Genomic DNA, 20037 nt, shown 5'->3' with positions numbered 1-20037 from the left:
TTTATGTCTTACCATTTTTAGGCTTTCTTACAAAAAATGAGGATTTGGTACTAAGCTCAGAAGGAATGCAGCTGCTGCTGCTGCTGCTTGGACAACTTTACAAATATTCAAGTGTAAAACAGTTGCAAATCTGAATGTGCAAACAGGCTAATTGCAGTATCTCTAAAACTGTACATACTACTGTCCCATACTATACAGTTGCTTTTTCTGTTTGTTTTTCAAATTGAGGATGCTGGTTTTGCCTGTTTTCATGTGTATTTAATACATCCTGTTATATTTTATTTCTTGTATATTTACCTTATTCTTCTGTTATGACAGTGGCATGCGTTTGATATCTTTCCTAGCAAAAAGGCCTTGCTATTCTCCAAGACTTTTTCTTCCTTATCAAAGTTAATGATTGTATAATATGTAATTCCTTTTAGCTGTGGAACTGTTGCCCTCATAACTCTCTCAAGGGATATTAGTGGTGAACTCAGCTTGGCATGTGAGCCATAGCTGTTCTCTGGTATTTTGACTGGCAGGAAGCTGGGTACAGACAGTTTGCTGTATAAGTTATAGGTACAAAATATTTGTCTTACTAATAGGTGGTGTATCTGAAATTGTGAAACATTATCTAAGACAGAGTGTACAGTCAGGTAGTTAAAGGGAATGTCAGGAACTTGTAGGAGAGTTTAGACTTAAAGTTGTCATGTGTAACTTTGAATTTAGCATTACCTAGTTTATGAATATTTAATCATCTCCTCTAATATTTCCTTGTCATTTTCCCTTTCCTTTTTTATTCCTTACTATTGAAATATTTCTAGATTTAAAAGAAAGAGTTTTGAGGAGAAATAAATGTTGACAGGAGGAATATAAGCACTGTTAACAGATCAAAGTATTTCAGGTAACTGCAGCAAATTTGCATTGATATAGTTTTGAGATTAAGATGCAAACAGCTAGAAGCTGTTTAGACTCATTATCCTCTTTAGACTTAATTTATAGTAAAAACATTATTATTTTCATATTACCCAACAGACGTAAATCAGCTAAGAAGTATTTTGCCAGTATGGGGAGGGAAGGGTTGAAAGTGGAAGAATGGCAAAGAGGATGGTAGATACCATCAAGTGACCTTGCAGCTGGGAATGCCAAGGCCTGGAGAATAACAGTGTAGGAAACCATATATTATGCCTACTGCTGTTTATCCTTTGTTTTTTTGAGAGGAGGAATTTCTGTGTAGAGATAACGCAGGTGTTTACAGACACTTGGAGGCCCTCTCCCACACATGCTTGAGCTCCCTGTCTTGGGAGGGAGATCAAAACAGAGATCATAAAAAGCAGAGAGGAAAATCACAGCATGGTGTTAACCCATGTGTGGCCCTTTGATAAATGGGTGCAAACAGCAGCCCTGGTGCCCTGCCTGGGACTGGGCTGAGCCTGAGGGTGCCTGCACCCTCAATTTGGGTGTCTACAGCCCAATTTGGTTTTGGGATACTCTAGCCAGTGAGGTAGCAAAATAAATTTACTCTTTGCATTTCAGCTGTACATTTTTGGTTGTCCTCAATCAGTTGTGTGTGTTGATTCACACAACCATGTAAAAAGAGGGTCATTTGACTAGAAACTCAGGAAGAAAAAACACTCTAGTTCTCAGTAGTTGCTTTTACTTGTATGGCATGCTCAGAAGTAAAGCTTTGTAAATAAAACTCCTCCAGTTTGAATATGAGTCTAAGGTGAGTTATTCTAAATCTAAGCAAGTTGGAATCAGTGATGGTGAATGACACTTTGGTATTGCTGTGTGTCTGATATGTATTTTCAACAGATAGGCAGCATGTAACTATGTCATTTATAATTAATGTTTCTTCCTTGAATCCGAGGGATTGTCTAGTGAAAGGAATTTTGTCCTCATGGGATGAGGATTGTCTTCATTGTAAGAAGAGTAACAGAAGGATTACTAGGGGCATATTCAAGGAAAGGACGGAAGATCTATTTGGAAGAGATAGGAGGCATTCAGCTGAGCCAGATGGAGGAAGAGAGGTAGAGAAAACGTATGCACATTCTGGGAGAGCCACAGTCAGTTTCTGTTGGCTGAGTTTTTAGTGAAGACATACTTTTTTTTGTTGCATTCCTGAAGGGACGTTGAGAAGGCTGTGAATAGAGTGGGAAGGTGTAAAGAGCTTGAAAATTTGAACTATAAGGAGGCTGGAAACATACAGTCTGCAGAAGTGGTACATCAGTTTTGTGGACCAAACTTGTCAATATTAGTCAAACAGCAAATAGATAAAGCTGGAGGCAAGTCAGTGTTTAAAAGCTGGGATTTATTTTTCTGTTGGCTGCTTTCTGATGCCAGATAGACAGCTATGTTTAGATTATTTGTGCTTGGCATATCAAATGTACCATGTTGTTTAGATACAACCCTTAGCCATTCCTGCTTCACCTTTTTCCTTGACTCTATGATCTGCTGCTTGGAGCTGTGCCCAGAGACCATTCAGAAGCTAAAATCCAGCCTGTGCCTGTTTGTTAGGCAGCACTTTATTGGAAGTGCCAGCAAAATTGCATCCTGGCTCTTATTTGGATTTGAGGGTGGAGGCTGACCTTCAGAGCATTAGGGATTTTGAAGGCTGGGATATTTGCAAGGTGGGTCCTTGCTGCTCCATTCCTGCCGCCTGGGGAGGGTCTCCAAGAGGCATCCCAATGGCACTCCCTCTCCAGAGCCTGGCAGGCTCACCCTTTTCAGTGCTCCACAAAGTTCTCCCCACATGACACTGCAGGTCTGATCAGGATCTGTAGCTCCAATATAATTGAGCTGAGTGGATTAGTTTATGACTGTGTAGGCAGTAGATTTTTAAGTGACTAATGTAATTCTTGTTCGTAGGAAGGCTTGGCAATAACCACTTAGTTGATCCAAGAAGCACAGAAATGCCAATCCGCAGAGTATATATAAAGGTTTCAAAAGGGAAAGAAGAACACAAAGAAGCATCATCAAAAACATATCACCATGACATGTTCCACTTCATACTGCTAATTGCTCTCTTTATACCTTGAGTGGTTTAGCACCTTTTATAAGGCATGGATTGCTGCATCTTCCATGGCTCAGATGAGTCAGTGGTTATTGGGGTCATGCCAGGGGCTGGAGGTCTCTCCAGGGCAGATCTTGAAAGGGAGATGCAAGTTCTGAAGTGTTTGAGAGGCCTGTGAAAATGTTATAGATTGACTGCTTCAGAGCATGCTAGGTGATCTATCTTTTCAAAAAGCCACACTCGTAAAATTGCTGTTATAACAACTGAAATTTGTTAACATTAAAAAAAAAAAGAAGATGCATGAAAGTGCTTAAGGCATTCAGGATAGCTTGGGGAGCCAAGTGCCCTGGAGGAAAATGGTGTAAATTTTCTTTTCTTTGTTTTTAAATATGCAAAACTTAGGATGGGCTCCTGAGAGCTGCCAAGGATTGCCAAGATTGACAAGGAAAGCTTATGGAAAAAGTCAGAAATGACTGATAGATCAGCTCAGCATTGACTGTCGTAAGGAGAATAATACCGCATTTTGCAGTACTTCTCTTCATAGAATATATTCTAAACAGTTTTTTACTTTTAGTCTGATTGAAAAAAAAACAGTGTTGTTGCTTTAGCATTTCATTTTTGACACCCATCTGGAAGCTCATGTGGGCCTCAAGTTCATCACAGCCATGTAGCTCAGGAGCAGCACTGCCTTGAATGAATGGGACTTCTTACTTCCTTTCTCCCAAAGGCACAGAGGATGTAACATGTAGTAGAAGGGGCCAGACATTTCTAAGTTTTGCTGCTTGGGCCATGCCAGCAACAGAAGGATTATGTCATTTTGTGCCTGCTAAAAGGACGGCTTCATGTCACCACAGTCTTCCTGAATAGTCATCCACATGTGACCACAGCTAATTCTATGTTTGCCTCTTCCATTGAGCCACAGAGGTGTTTTAGTGAATACTAGTGTTTGCTTTAAAATGTAGCTCAAATTAAGATCATGATTTATGTGTCACGTGGTTTAGGACGTTACTTCAGTTGAGTGTCAGTTCTTATAAACTTGATGTTTCTGAATGTTTTTGAATATCATCTACTAAGAACTATATTTTAGGTACTTAAGGTAGTATTTTGGAGAAGGGAGGTAAGATGATGCTTGCAACAGATGACCTTCAGCCCTCAAAAAGTACAGAGTATTGTAGGCTTGCTTATTACCTAAAGTGCATGCATCTAAATACATTTAAAACTGAGTGCTGATAAAGGTTACTTATTTTTATAGTATGTAATTGACAATATCCACAGGGTAGAATTTGTACAAAATAAAAGTGAAAGTATTGCTTCCAGTTTTAGTCATGACAGTCTTTCTGCAGGTGGCATTCAGCAGTCTTGGTATTTTGCCCAAGGTGAAAACTCTTTTGTCCAAAGAAGTTTAAATAAAGCAATGCTGATGTTGAACAGGACATTGCCGCTGTCCAGCTACCAAAAATCTGTATGTCACCCATTTCTCTTGGCTCTGGGCATAGGATATGTTTCCTACCATGGCCCCTTCCATAGCACGGTAAGAGCATGGTCAAACATTTGCTTTGCAACCAGCTGCACATACAGAGATGCTGCCAGCTGCTTTCTATGGTGTTTCAAAGCCCTCTCAGTCATGCCAGCTGGAGGATTCATGTGAATGGGGTCTATACTGGGGTCTATATTCCCACTTTGTACTGAGTCCATCCAGTTACTTGGTAAGTATCTCTGTGGAATAGGTTGTGTCAAAGTGAGTCTCCTGTGTCAGCAGTACCACAGGAACAGAAAGACTCAACCAACTCTTCATCTTTTTCACTGTATCCCCCAAGAGAAGACATTTTAAAGTCATTTCCATCCTTGTAAATTGTAGACTTGTATACTCAGTGCTCTGCAGAGTATATATCTTGCATTGCCACTAGCATTTATTTGGAGTAAAATATTGCGGACAAAGCTGTTGCATCTAAGTAAATGTCTGACTTGGTCCTTGGTTCTCTTTTCATCCTCCTATAAGATTTTATTTTAGGTTATTCTCAATAAGTGCAGCACTTGATTGGCCATATGCTTGGCAAAACACAGATAATTTACAACTGTTGTTTGTATTAATTTGTGTAGTTCTGAAGTTATTTTAAAAACACAGCTTAGAGGACTTCTTCCAGAATTAATGTTTTCACATAAATCTGGAAATGCTCATACATCTACTCAGATCTCCAGAAAAGTGCATTTAGTTCATTGGTTTCATGCTGAAGTGTTAACATTTTAGGTTGTTTTATTAGGAGAGAACAAAGAACTCCTGCCTTGTTGAAAATTTGGTACACAAAATAAGGATGAAGAGGTTCCAAAAGAGCTAATGCTAAGCATTGGAAACTGGATGAAGCTGTGCAGATTGGAAAGATTTCCAAGACATCTGGTAATTAGCTTCCAGTTCTTATAAGTCCTGCCCTGTGAAAGCTGCTGCTTGGAGAAGGAAGAACAGGAGTGAGATGAAGCCTAAGTCTGAAAAGCTGGATCTTTGTGATCACAAATTATCAGTGGGCTATGGAAAACTCTATGACTACTCCTTTGGAAAAGTAACTCCTACAAAAAAAGAAGTCCAGTATTTCTCCCATTGCAGGATTGTCTTCTGTTCTGACATTTGCTTGGCACAATGGGGAAAGGGAACAAGCTATCAAAGAGTTCTTCCTGGCTTTCCCTGCCTGAGCCAATGTGCCAGCCTGCCCCACACCAGCTTGCCATGCTCCCCAGCAGCTGCACCACAGCTGGGAGTTGCTGGGGCATTTTGGGCTGGTTCCTCCCCTGCCCAGCCCAAAATGCCAGAGAGGCTTGGCACTGCTGTCAGAGCTGGCACCTGGCAACCTTCTCTAGGCAAGTGAGGTAGCATGTGCAGGTGCAAGGGACCTAGAGCCAGGCCAGAGCCTGAGCCTTTTGTTATTATTATCATTATTGCTGTTGCGATTAATACTACTGCTGTTATTACTATTTGGGTTTTCTTTTTTTTGTTTGTTTGTTTGTCACATTAAGGAAAATTTAAGCAAGAAAGAAAACTTGCCAATTTAGTTAGTTTTGTAAGTTGTCTCTTGGGAGTACTTATCTACACGTGATTAAAGGATAAGGGGTGTTTGTGGGGTTTCTAAGTTCATATGCATAAACCATCAAGCACTGAATGGGAATTGCTGAGACCTAGTGCTTTGGTTACTTCTTAGAGACTTGGGAGACTACTTGTGTACCCTGTTCTGCCCCTTTCCTGTGCAGGTACTTTCATCAAGTCATTGCCCTGTCATGTTTATTATTCTTTGTGCAAAGCAGAATATTTATCTTGTCTGCAGTAAAAGTGGTTAAAAACAAATTATGTATTTACTACTTCTTTTTTTTTTACAAATATTTTATCATCTAAACATCAGCAGGCAGACCAGCACACTCACTGCTAGTAAAAATACTAGTCTTTTCAGCTCTGAGTCTATTAAGTGCAATGAGCAGACAGCCTGTCTTAAGCTAATTTTATAGCAGTGCACTACTTAAAAATTAGGCATTTGCAGCAGAGAAAAGTTCTATTGAGATTTGTTATCAGAAAGAAAATTATTTTTCCTAGATTGCAAATGTAAGCCAATGTGTAGTTAATGGTGTTCACTAAATTATACTGACTGAAAATATGAAGGAAGTAGAGTTATGTATGAATATATAATACTGGGACATGTTGGAAGAGATTATACTTAATTTGTATGTAACCTGATGAATTTTGCTGCAGTAGACATTATCTCCACTGATAAATCATGCTTATAGCTTCAAATAAAAACCATACACAGTGTGAGCCTTTTTTTCTTAAGATCACAGCCATTCCATGTCTGTGTTGTAGCAGTATCTAATTCCTGAATGTGGTGCAACTTTTGCAGCTGCCTGAGCTATTGGAAAGAAGGATTTAGCACCCAGTGTCTGTGCTGTCCATGTGCTTTTGATTTGCCCAAGGTTGAGCTTCTGTATCCTGCTGCAGGCAGTAAAATGACACTTCCCAACAGCTGCCTCAAGACTGGGCTGTGAGAGAAGATGACTTTTCTTACAATGGAGTTCCAGCATATCTTAGTCCAGGGGTACCAGTGGTCCAAGCTCAACAACAGAATTCCGTGGGGGTCGCAAATTCCCTAACTTGTCCTAAGCTTGTCCTAAGCAGTGGCAGCTCCCTTAGAGAGGGGTACAAAGCCCTGCTCCCAGGGCTAACCCAAACACTCTCTGCTCCTTACACTACAGCTATATCCACAGAGAACATTTGCTTTGAATATTAAATTATTATTGGTAGAGGAAGCAGTAGTTGGGTTGGATCTGGCTTTTCAATAAACAGATTTTACTAGGTGAGACTTGTTTCACTCAGGTGTTTATTCACCTTTAGTTCCCCTGAAATGATTATTATTTTTACATTTTTCTTTAGTGTAGTACACTTTTGTGGAGTAAAATAAACTCATATCAGACATGGATTTATGTGTATTTGTATGCATGATGCTTTCTCTATTCCTTTGAATTGCTCTGCTTTTGGAGCTAAAGTTGGTATTCCCAGAGTGTTTTAATGCTTTTTATCCACAAATTATATTTACATATTCTCTGTACCAAGTGTTGCTTCATCTGTCTCCAGTCCTGCACTACACAAAGCAGATTCTTATCCTCAGCTGATTTGTTTTGAGACTCTCCAAGCACTCATATTTAACTAGTGAAGTGGACATTGTTGGGCTAATGTTTCAGAACCCAAATGGAGCCTGCCCTGTCCTGGTACAGGGTGGTTAATGCCCATAATGTTAGATCACTCCCCAGCTGCCATACTAAATGAACATTGTGGAACAGTGTCTGAGAGAGGATCCTGAGCCCTGACTTTATCCCTGCTGTAGCTCTGGAGCTGCACATGCAGAATATAATTCCAGCATGTGTTAAGCCAGTTTGGGTTGACCTACTGCAGCAGTTCTTGTGCTGGTGCTGGCATCCGAGCCAGTCTGCAGCCAGCTGCTGCTTCCAGGAGTCTTGGCAGCAGTCACCGGTTACTCCTCAACTTGCTCAGCACCACAAAGCAATTAATATCAAATAATAAATTAGTTATGTAAAAATTGTCAGCAATGATAAACTTGCCCCCTGCACGGAATGTGAAGCTTGTCATCATTTTGCTCTAAGCAGAGTTTAAAGCTCATAGCCAGAGTTCTGGTGTTCATTTCAGTGGAAAAAGGAAAAAAAAAGTGAAAAGCTCATCTAATCAACCCTCTGTGTAGGAAATTTTGTTGGCCAGTATGGAGACATAACTAAAGACAAACCTTCTGAACATTGAACTGTTGTGCTGAACAAGGTTCTTGAGTTTTGCCTAATCAGATTCATGCCCCTTCAAAACAGGTAACTACTTTCAATTCAGCTAGTCCACATGGTGACCCCAAGCACGGTTGTAAAGGGGCTGGACTGGAGAAGGTGTCCATATTGCATGCAAGGTGGAGAAATTTTTGGTGTATGAACTGGGAAAGAGCAAATTTTTTTTGAGAAATACAGCCCGTTTCTAGTTACAGAGATTTGCATCAGACTTTTATGGCTTCAAGGTAGGCATGTGACACAGGGAGCTATGGCACAGCACTTTCTGGTTTGTTATGCTGTACAGTCTGATGTGGAAACAGATAGAGGCAAGAGGAAGAAAGTATTTAAAGGTAATAATGGAATTACATTTGGGAGAAAGCCTGTGCTAGAAGGTTAGGAAGACTGGACCAAGAACTGACTTAGACGCTGAAAATACAGACTTCTTTTGAATGAAAATATTCAATGCTCACTACAGGTTAACTTTCAGAAGTTAATATGAAACAGCTCTAAGTACAGAAGTGATATGAATGTATTAGAGGTCATAAATCCCCAAGTAGGTGCTTCTTATTCAGTGTATGAATGTGTGGTAATGGAGGCAAGGTTATCTGACTGACTGGTTTTGACTTTGCTTCTCTGGGGCAAGCTGGAACTTCTTAGCTGAAGTTGAAAGCTGATTTTTTAGAGGAGGGGGAAATGCAACTTCTAGCTCTGTTATTATGAAGTGGTAGAGAAACCCAATCCTGGACACCCTGGAGGTGGAGGAAGAGGCTCCACTGTGGGAGCACCAGGCATGTTGGGTGTTCACCTTCTTGACAGCTGGGTACACACACATTTCAGTGAAGGTAACTTCTCAGCAATTCTCTCTTTCTTGGCCTTTCATGAAGTACCTGAATAAATCATGTTCTATAAATTGCACTTTATCCTTTTATGATATTAGAATCAAATTTTTCCACAACATTAACGCTGTTCACAAGTTTAATCACAGAGTCTGCCTTTGGGCTTGAATTATCAGATGATGGTGATTCTCTAATTCACCAGTGTGCTTTCTGTCTTGAAAAACATTGTTTGTAGATGTTCCTTTCAACTTTTGGATGAAGGTACCTTCCTTAGAAAACAAAACATCATCTACAGAGAGGTAGAAGATTTTTTTAATACCTTGGTCACATTTTTAATACATTTGGAATTGCCTAATAATTAGGTATTTGGTGTCACTGGATAGCTGGAGATTTCATTTGAATAGCTTAGTTAACTTGCAGGCTTAGTCTGTTGAAAATTGCCCATTTCTTGTTCTTAGGCATGAGTATTTGTAAATTTACTACATTTTTAAAGCCAGTTGTATTTTTAGTTTAATTAGGTCTTTTAGTGAAATTGTTTTAACTTCTTTCTTCCACCATCTGAAGGGTGTGCATAAGGGATGTTGGGAACAATATGTTTTTCTCTTTGTTGACATTAAAAGTGTTACTGAAAATATTGGGAGGAAATCCTAAACTGGATTTCTCAGTGTCACTTAGCTTTGTGACATGAAGATTTTGCAGTGAAGGGTGGAGGTGGCTGATATCTGGGGAACACGTGGATGCCCCAGAACAGCGGAAGGACTTACTAATAATGTAAGCTCCTGAGGGTGAGGTGGTGGTCTGGGATCTGGGAGTTGTACATTGCAGTCATACTCCACAGCACACATCTTCTGCATGTATTTGTGGGTGGACACCTTAAACTAAGGCTTCACAATTTCTCAGGTACCATGTGACTCTTTCAGTGTGAAATGCTAGAATCACTATGGAGGCTAAACATACTGAAAAACAAAATATGTGTGTATCCCAAATAAGTTTTGTTTGTGTTAGGAAATTGAGAGGGATCCTCCTCACAGAAGAAAAGCAAATTTTCCATGTTTGCTAAACCCAGGTTCATCAGTAATTTTGAGTGGAAGAAAAATGGGAACTGTGTACCACTAGATAAATTTCTTCAACGAAAGAAGTTCTTCAATGATTTGGCCCTAGTACAAATTGAGTTTTATATCAACAGCAAGAAAAAAATGTTTTGACATTAGCACTACAGGTCTTTCAACACTGATGAAAGGGATCTGGTCTTTTACTTTATGCTAAATTAAAGCTTTGTTATTATGAACACATGGCAGAGTAGCAGGAAACGTTTCCCTTTACTGACTGTCCTGCTCTGGGTTTTATTAGGTAGTATGGATAATTTCTCCAGTGTAGGCATATGAGAGGGACTTCTGTGCATATTACAAGTTAGTTCATGCTGAACATTTGGTTTATTTTAAATTTCTTCATGCCTATGAGATTTCTGTGTTCAGAAACAACTCACATTTGGTTGTCTTTTGTGTATTGCCTAGGTACAACTCCTGTCAAGAGCATAGACATAGAAAATCTGATGTGTTTCGTTACATGTTTAAGTATTTCTGTTGTAATTTAGCAAACTGTGTTCTGGTATTTAGTTGCCTTTTCAAAAGAAAAAATACAGGAATTCTGCCTCCATAATTGGCTTGGTTTGTTCTGGAAGATGGAAAGGACCTGCACAGACTTCTAACTACAGCAAGATAAGTCCTAGGAACTAGCAGGAATACAAGGAGGAAAGTAATCTAAAGCTATTGTAGCAATGAACCAATTTAATGGGGCTTTAGGCAGTGGAAATACTGTCAGCTTTCCAGAATATATTGCTTGGGTTTTCTGCATATTACAGCTTTGATGAAATTAACAAATGATTTGTTACTTAGCTTCCTTTGGTAACATGAGTGTATATTCTTCTAGTAATGGCAAGTTAGCACTGGAGGTTCTAGTGGTGTAAAACATGTCTTTCCCTTCAGGGTTTTTAATAGCAGAGCTGCACTGGCTGAGGTCCCCTGATGGTACAGTGTGACCTGAACCAAACACAGCCCCATGGTTGCATTTCTAAGCCAGAGCAAGCAGCTAAAGTTGATGCCCTACTCTGGCTGCAGGAGGGCAAATGACACCTGATTAAGCATAAAGCTAATAATCCATGGATGGTTTGTGAACATGTATGGTTTGGCCAAGTTAGTTTAGGCTGGATCAGCACTGTGCTTGGAGTATCCATGCTGCTTTTGAGGAGCTCTCAAGTTGCACTTGCTTTGCATTGAACCATGTCCTTGGCTACAAGTCCTGCACTGCTTTATAACCAGCTGAATTATCAGGGGATCCATGAGGTAAAAATGGCTTCTTTTTTTTTTTTTTAATGCTGATTTCTAGACTTCAATCATAAGGACATTATAGACTTTAGGGAAGTGACACAAGGAAAGATTTGTACACTGAACTAGATCCTTAAATCCTCAATTCCACAGAGCCTCTGTGGATCTGCTAGAAGCAGTAAATAACCTTTTCCAGCAAACAAATGTAGCAGGTAGTTCAGTGGCAGGTAAAATAAAAACATTTGTAGCTATATAAAGAACACAATAGATTGGAACTTTTTCTTTGTAAAAAATTGCACATAACCTATAAACCTTAATAATAGTGAGCACCTTATCAAAATGTGTTTTCTGCACAGTTTTGATACATTGCCATAGACAGCCCTCATGTGTCCAACCTTAGAAAAATGCTGTAATCCTAAAATTAGGGCTATACTTGTAGCTCCTGCCAGTGAAAACAGAATGATTTCTGTGTCTACAGGATGTAGTACCCAGATTCTTTAAGTAGAGGTGCTTAGGTACTGGTACTGATAATATGAATGCTGAGAATAAGCACTACAGAGAGCCTTGTAAACAAGGCATTGAAAAATAAAGAAAACATAAATTGTTATCCATGCTTGTCCCAGGTCATAGAACTGAAAGCCACACACAAACATATGCCTTTTAATTAATGTTCATTTCCTTTCTTGCACTCTATAACCAAAACCACAAGAGTGCCTCCACACTTGGAAAAGATAATTAAGAGAAAGGATAATTGACAAATTTTCTTCAAAATGTTGAAAATATCAAAGCAAGAAAATATTTTGAGCATTTTCTATTCCCATGTTCAACATTAAAACATAACTACTGTTAAGTGGTTTGTGCTCTCTCCAGGCCTCACTGAGCAAGTCAGACAGCTTGCAGTAGATAAAGATCCTTTGGTTGCTTGTGAGATTATTTTTTGTTCTTTAATTACCAGCAGCATGACAGTGTGTATCTGTAGCTAGATAAAAAGGTAGTGTGCTACTAGATAGGGTTGTCTAGCTCTGTTTTCACTCACTTTCTCATTGCATGGAGGGGTGAGGAGGATTTTCTCAAGTGCTGAGTTTAGCGGCTTGAGTTAGGAGCCAGGCTCCCCATGCTGTTGGTGAAAGGTCACCAGAAGGAGATGGAGCACGTTGGTGTTAGGGAGTATTTAGATTTTCTGGGGGCTCCAATCACTCTTCTCTCTGCCCTGATTGTCTGGGTAGCCTGAGGGGCAAACATCAGCATCCACACTAGATATCCTGCATGGTAGATATGAATTTCCACCTCTGTGGTAAGTTGAAGTTACTTGAGCCTGGGGCACTTTTCTTCTGGAAAAACTGGAAATGAGTTCATCAAGCTCAGAACCTGAGATGGTGAAGCAGGCAGAGTCCCTACAGATGGAGTCTGTACATTTACTTGAATTGTATATGCTGGTGGGATCTGTCACAGCCCCTTTAGTATCTCGTGGTGTCACACTGAACTAGATAATTCAACAGCTTTATTTGAGACAGTGGAGTCCAAAACACAGCCTTTTGTGCTGGTAACATCCTGAGTGCCTTTCTTCCAGAAGGATTTGTAAAAGTCAATTTCCAAAGCTGGTTGAAGATTTCACAGAGCTTCACTATACTGTAGCATTATGAAGTGGATTTTTCAAGCACAAGGTTGTGGAACATGCCTGAGGGCATTTTTCTTTCTTTACTTACTACCTCCAGTTGAAATAAGAAAAATCAAAAGAGATATCTTATCCCTCTCTTAAAGCACTGACTTCACTTACACTGCTGTAAAAATTACATAGTGACAGAGTTGTGGCTGAGCAGTCTGTGAAGAACTTCCAAGGGTTTTACTCTGGCTGAATCTCAGTTTGAAATAAATGTTTGGGAAGGATGGAGGGAGGTCTTTCCTTATGTAATTCTCGCCCCAGGTGCCCCATTTGGTTTGTTAGCTGCTGCCTTGATAATAATGAGTAGAGATCTTTTCCAGCCTTTACAGTTCTGTGATTCTGCCAGCTTGGGTATCACACCTGAGGGTGGAGCCTTTGAGAGGAGAACATGAGAAAATATTCCACCACTTAAACTTGTGCCGTGTAGACACCCCCAGTGGTTTTTTTTTGAGGTGTAGACCAGTACCTTTAGTTCTGTAATACCAATCACATTTCTCATAAGGCTTTTAGAGTCAGACACACTTCACTGTTGGAAGCTTCCAAAAACAAGCACCCCCCAGTTTGCTATATGCTGTTGCAGACTCATATTCTATATCATAATAAAGCATAACACAGATTTAACATCAAATTTACCCAAATTACATTTTCCTTCATCCTTTTTCTCCTCAGCACAGTCTGAGGACTATGAAGTTGCATTCTGCCGCCAAACTTAAAATCTTGTGTTTTAGAGGAGAGCTGTTGATAGCAGTGCATTTAGTAAGTGCAGAAATCAAAATGCTACCAGCATCATTGTAGATTGGAAGTTTCTTGTCCTAGTTTCTTGTCCTGCATTTCATTCCATATGGACAGCTTCAATGCATTTTGATTTAATAAATTGTAACAAAAGCTGAACTTGGATCTCTGTGACCACTGCATTGGGAGTCTAACAGGCTTCTTGCTGGTGTGAATGCTGCTGCATCCACATGAATGCTCTCAACACTCTTCTGGAAAAGCTGTCCTTCATGTTTGGGAAACTTGAGAGCCAAGGTTCAGCAGAGTTAGGTTTGACAGACCTGCTGTGAACCCATGGGCCCCTCAAGTTTAACCTCATGTCTTCTCAAATTTACCATCTGAAGTCACACTTGTAAATTTAATCTGTTCTGTGGACTAGTTTGGCTACAGCATGGTCATAAATCCTTTGTCTTATCTGAATCAGGTATATATCCCTCAGTGAAGTGGCATAATGAATATTTGCTTAAGAAGCAGATGCAGCCAGTTAACTCTAATTTATTTTTAAAAAGCAATCCATCTTTAATGTACAAAGTAAACCTCCCTAATTCTGCAAATAATATTTTGTAATTTCAATTAAATTGCTTTGTTATTTTGTCTGAGATTTTTTTAGCCCATATTATAAAAAAATAATCAAGTGGATTTTTAATTGAGAATGAAGTATTGGTGCCTTTACTGAATTTGTAATGTTCTGAAGCTAATTTAGGAGGATAGCAGGCTGTTAGCAATGGCCTGCACTTGTATGATCTGTAGCCAAAACACTGAAGTTGTCATTCAGACCTGTTTCTCCATCAAGATTTTGTGTTTTGTGGCTACCAGCTTATGGATGCCCTGGTTCTGATTTGCTAAGTGATTACCAGAGAGTTTGACCCTGGACTGGTGCTGCGCTTAATCGTGACTGATTCATTGGGCTGGAACATGTCACTGATTTGATCCATCCATTTCATTAATTTGATTGAAATGCATCCAGCTGTTGGGGGTGTATGAAAGAAAGGTACCTGACATGCAGGGCAAGAGCACTAACCTCTGCATTAAACTATAAAGCAGTCATTAGGACATCTTATGCTGAAATTGATTTGCTCCACAGAAATTTGGTTTTCAAGCACAATACTAATTAGCTGTAAGCTTGATGAATGTCCAGAATTAATTGAAACATTTCAGTGCCCTGTGTGGGTTTTAAATGTTGTCATTACTGCCCCAATATTTTCAGTTCTTACACTAATTGGTTTTTAGGGAGTGTGAATAAAATTATCTTCTGGAGTGACTGAAGGTACAAATGGTTCATTGCTTTACCAAAAATGGACCTGTTTGCTTCTAGATTTCCCTTTTTTCCCTTTTTTTTTCCTTAAAATGTATCTAGTATTTTCCTTCCACTTTTATGTATGCATTGCAAATAGAAAGAAAGATTTTAGACCCAAACTTTATTTTTGACAGCACCTGTAGGGGTTTTTTTTCCCCAAGCTGTGCTCTGGAGGCCAGCATTCTATTGTTATTTACTTTCATTTTGGCAACAGGAAAATAGCTACAGCTTCATAAAATATTTTTTGTTTTTAATTAAATAGGATGTCATCCAAATTCCATGATTATTTTGTCCTGTTTATGAAAGAACTGCAACATTTGGCACATGAAATGTCTACAAGATAAAAAGCATATTGGAAAATTATGAATTGAAAGTGAATTCATAATCAAAATTAGCTTTTTTTTTCCTCAAACATGATCTTAATGTAAAAATAGCTAAATTTGGGGGGGGGGGGGGGGGGGGCGGGATTGCAGATCCATAGTGCAGACTGCTCATATTCCTTGTCTCTGATGAGTGTCTCCATGTTTGGCTACATAGTAAGGATGGATGTCCAACATGTTGTGTTACAGACTGCAAACATATGTATGACAAATACATGGGGTGACATGGCATAGGAAGAGCCTTTTATTTCTTGGGAGTTTCCTCTGTGTGTTGAGCAGTTCCAGAAACCACAAATTCCCAGACTCCAGTGTGGTGCCATGCCCTGTCACTCGCTTCATGTGCAATTCACGTGTGACAGTCCTCAGGGCCTGATCCTGGGCACCACAGAGGGAGGAGGATGGGGCTGCTTCAGCATGGCTGGGAAATGGAGGTGGTGCTTGAGAAACTGCCCAGGTGGGGAAAACTGAAAGGATCTTTCACAGTGCTGTGTTATTGGCTTATCTGCATAGATGTGATCAAGCCGTTGTGTCTGCATGAGTTCAGTGCTGTTGCTCTCCATAGCAGTCAGTTCAGTAAGTTTGGCTCTCAGCAGGGTGGGTTCAGGACCTTTGTGGAAGGTTAGGTTAATTTTTATCCAGGCTTGCTAAAGATTTTTTTTTTGGTGGTTGTTCCTTTGGGGGGGCAAGGGGGAGGAGTTTATTGTTTGGTTTTTTGTGAGGAGGTTAGATGGTTACTGTGTGATAATAGCATTAGTGACAGCTCAGAAGTTGAGAAAATACTGGATCATTATCCATTCTTCCAAACCTTTACTTTAATAATAATTATGCAGTAACCCTTTCCCTAGTGAGAAATGCATTCTTAAAATAAAATATTTTTGGCCTGTTGTCTCATTGCCGATTGCCCAGAGGCATAACACAGATATATCCTGAAGAAACAGTTATTTGGAATGACTGCTGCAAGAAGCTCAATTCCTTGTTACTTGATTCTCTAGCCCTTCCCCAGTTTTGCTGCCCAAGCGTGTAACATTTCACTCTAGCCTATGAAACAAGTAGCAATAAGTGTGTATCAATATACTTGAAAGCCACATTTTTTATGAAGGTGTGATCTTCTAAAAGCTTGGAGAAGACGAATGTGGTCAAGATGTAAAACTCCTTTTGTGTACGAATATGATGGCATCAAACGGGTGGTGTAGAAAACGTGATGAAAGGGTGATGTGGAAGCTCAGAGCAATGACATACTCAAGAAAGTAGATCTGGGGATATGTTTTGGACAGTGAAAAACCAGTAGTGCATGGTCATTCTATTTCATTGCTGTCTCTCCAAAGGGACAGCAGAGTACCCAGCTTTTGTGCCAGTTTAAAACATCTAGCCCACTGAAATCAGCTGGAAATTGGGCAGGTGTTAAAAATAATCAAAAGGTTTCTATTCAATAAAATGAATGTGAAGGAAATCCATAAAATGCCTCTCTCAAGGGTACATCTGACTCTTTCTTTTCCTCTCCCCTTTTTTCTTTACACAGTGCCGGTCCTAAAGGAGATAACATTTATGAATGGAGATCTACTATACTTGGACCTCCAGGTTCTGTATATGAAGGAGGCGTTTTCTTCCTGGATATCACATTTTCTTCTGACTATCCATTCAAGCCACCAAAGGTAAGGGTAAGGTTTTTATTGTGCTTATCATTTTTTCATGTGAGAGGAATACAGCAAGCCAAGTGACTGCACATCACTTTCTGAATATCAAATCTGTTTATGGTCCCTTGAAAAAACTGCAAGGTCCAAAATCTTGGCTTGCAGTCTCAGAAAAATCCCATCTAATTTACCTCTTGATTACCACAGTCAGTACTGATTTCCAAACTTCACCAAGTGATAAATGAGATGATAATTCTGATCAACAGGTAAGATTCAAGAAATTTTTGTTCTAGTAGAAGACAACACAAGACTTATGTTTCCTTCTTCTCATTCTAGCTACTAAAATATATGTATAATAGTCTTTCCTGTTATAAGCCAGATTCCATATTAAATATTATCAGTAATTTTTTAAAAAAATGAGGAAAAGTTAAAATAAGTTCACATAGGAAACCTGGAGCATTATATTGTGACTTAAAATTGGGTAAATTAGTGTGATGAATTTCAATTATTTTAAAATGTCTATTTACTACTGCTAAAATCAGCAATCTTGTTTGATAAGGTTTTTGAGCAAAAGCTCTTTTTATTAAATTAAACTCACCTTAAATTAAAATGTCAATTCCTTGCTCAGAAATAGTGTGGACACCTAATAAATTGTAATGTGTTAATGGATATGAAAGAATTTAAAGGTCATTCCCTTTTCCCCTCCCTTACTGCCAAATAACAACTCTTGACCAAGTCACCAGAAAAGACACTGCAAAACTCTTATAACTAAATATCTTTTACCACACAACATTCTATGACTTACATCTTTGGTGGCTATAACTATGTTACTATAGATCTAATATCTTTTTTCATTCCCAGGATGAATACAACATAAAGAATATACACTTTGTATTTCACACTTCTCTTTAACCCACAGCATTTAATATGTTCTGAATTAAGAATGTTATACTGAAGTGATGCACAGTTTTAGACAAATCCCTCATTCAAATCTTGTAGGTTTTTTTAGATCATGATAGTTTTTAAATTTTCAGGGTACATTGTGGATTCTACTCCCTCCCCCCCCCAGTCAGTATGAAAAAGAAAAATGCCCATATATTCTTGTGCTTTGTGTTAAAGCAGTTACATATTAAAAGCAGTTACATATTTCTCACTTCTTATTTGTGCAGAAGGTTCACATGCTCTATCAATATTAGTCTGAAATAATTTAAGGATGGATTTAGTGAGTGTAATAGCATTGTTTTGGCTGTATATTATATTCTGCCTAATGAAGGGTAAGGACAAAGATTTCATTGTTAATTTAACAAGACTAATTTTCATGGTTTGTATTTAGGCTTTTGAAAGAAAGAAAAAGATCAACTAATACTGCACATGCAGACAAATTCTGTGTACTTCCTCACCTTCAGAAACTACAGTAAAGTTACATTTGTGATTAGAATGTTCCTGACATGTGGTATGTTCATTAAATAGCTACCATACTACAAAGTAGGTCCTTGTTTTTGTGGGTACCATGCAGAGAGCTTGTGTGAAAGCAGTTTTATGCCCCTAATCTCATCATGGTAGATTTGTTAAACGCAGCCCTGGCTTCAGAAAATAGTCACTCTTCTGTTAAACAATTGTGGTTTGGAAGCCAAGCAGAGAGGAGCTGTGTCTGCAGAAGCTCTGCAGAACTGGGAGTCCCCCAGGCTGCTCAGAGCCAAGGGGCACCATATCTGGGCAGCACTGAATGACTCTTTGTGTCTCTTATGATGTGATTTCAGGTTACTTTCCGCACCAGAATTTATCACTGCAACATCAACAGTCAGGGAGTCATCTGTCTGGATATCCTGAAAGACAACTGGAGCCCTGCTTTGACTATTTCAAAGGTTCTGCTGTCTATTTGTTCACTTCTGACAGACTGCAACCCAGGTGAGGAGCTGACAGTTCATTGAGAGACTCTCAGTCGTTTGACTTAGTTGCCATGGAATGTAATTTGTGTATTTGATTGCATGAGGATTAAATAAAATTTAATATTTTTTTAATTTGTGGTGAAGCTCTCCATATTAGATGTAGTCCCTCTTTTAATGGTGTTTTTCACTCTGTGACACAACAGAAAGTAAATAGCACTAAGTCCTTTTTTTTCCAAGATATGATGAAGAAAATAAGCTGATGTCATTCGAGGTCTGTATTGAAGGAGGTCCAGAAAAGGAGTGTTCAGTCCAGGAAAGGAGCAACATTCTCCTGAGTTATAAATCCTGCATGTCAGAAGAGGCTGCAGGAAGTCTCTTAAGACAGCAGTTGAAAGGCTTAATCTTGCAAATGTGAGGGAGGTGATGTTCAGAGAGAACTCTCCCTATTTCAAAGAGGCTTCCTTGATCCTGTGGGGAGGGGAGGAGCTCCATGGAAGCAGTACAGATTCTCAGCAGCAATGCGTGACCAGTGTCATTAGGCAGTGGATGCTAATTGCCTGCGGTCAGGGCAGGAACTGAGCAATCGTGCTAAGGGACCGTTCATTTACAGAAAGTGGTCACAGTTAGGGAGAAATGGATCAGCCTCTTAGGTACAAAGGCTTGATGGCTCCTGAAGGGTTCCCCTCGGTGTGTCCTGCAGCCCAAATGCTCTAACTTCCACTAGTCCTGTGCACCTCCCTGACAGGAAGGTGCTGGGCAGCTGTTGAATGTGTCCTGCAGGCAAAGGGCTGAAAGCAGGGCACCTGCCTGAGGCAAGATTCATTCATATGCAGATAACCACAGCAGATTTTTCGGTCCTCTTTTTCTGCTTGTTGTGCTTTGTTCATGTGTGCTTTCTTGGAAATGTCTTATATGATGAGAGCTCCACTATAATTCTGGTCTAAACTATATTTTGG

At 39.4% G+C, this 20037-nt stretch overlaps 1 protein-coding gene across 1 annotated transcript in view; it reads left to right on the top strand.

Moving 5' to 3' along the window:
* The window catches only part of UBE2E3 (ubiquitin conjugating enzyme E2 E3), a 56047-nt gene that overhangs the window by 33405 nt on the left and 2605 nt on the right, over positions 1 to 20037 (top strand). The window contains exons 4-5 of the mRNA XM_054636753.2: positions 17081 to 17213; positions 18953 to 19100. Of these exons, the coding sequence (XP_054492728.1) occupies positions 17081 to 17213; positions 18953 to 19100 (281 nt within the window). The remainder of the gene's footprint in view (positions 1 to 17080; positions 17214 to 18952; positions 19101 to 20037) is intronic.

This window comes from Agelaius phoeniceus, chromosome 7 (assembly GCF_051311805.1).
Source record: "Agelaius phoeniceus isolate bAgePho1 chromosome 7, bAgePho1.hap1, whole genome shotgun sequence".
NCBI lineage: Eukaryota > Metazoa > Chordata > Aves > Passeriformes > Icteridae > Agelaius > Agelaius phoeniceus.
Note: the sequence above shows the minus strand (reverse complement) of the source record. Positions and strands in the feature narration are given on the sequence as shown.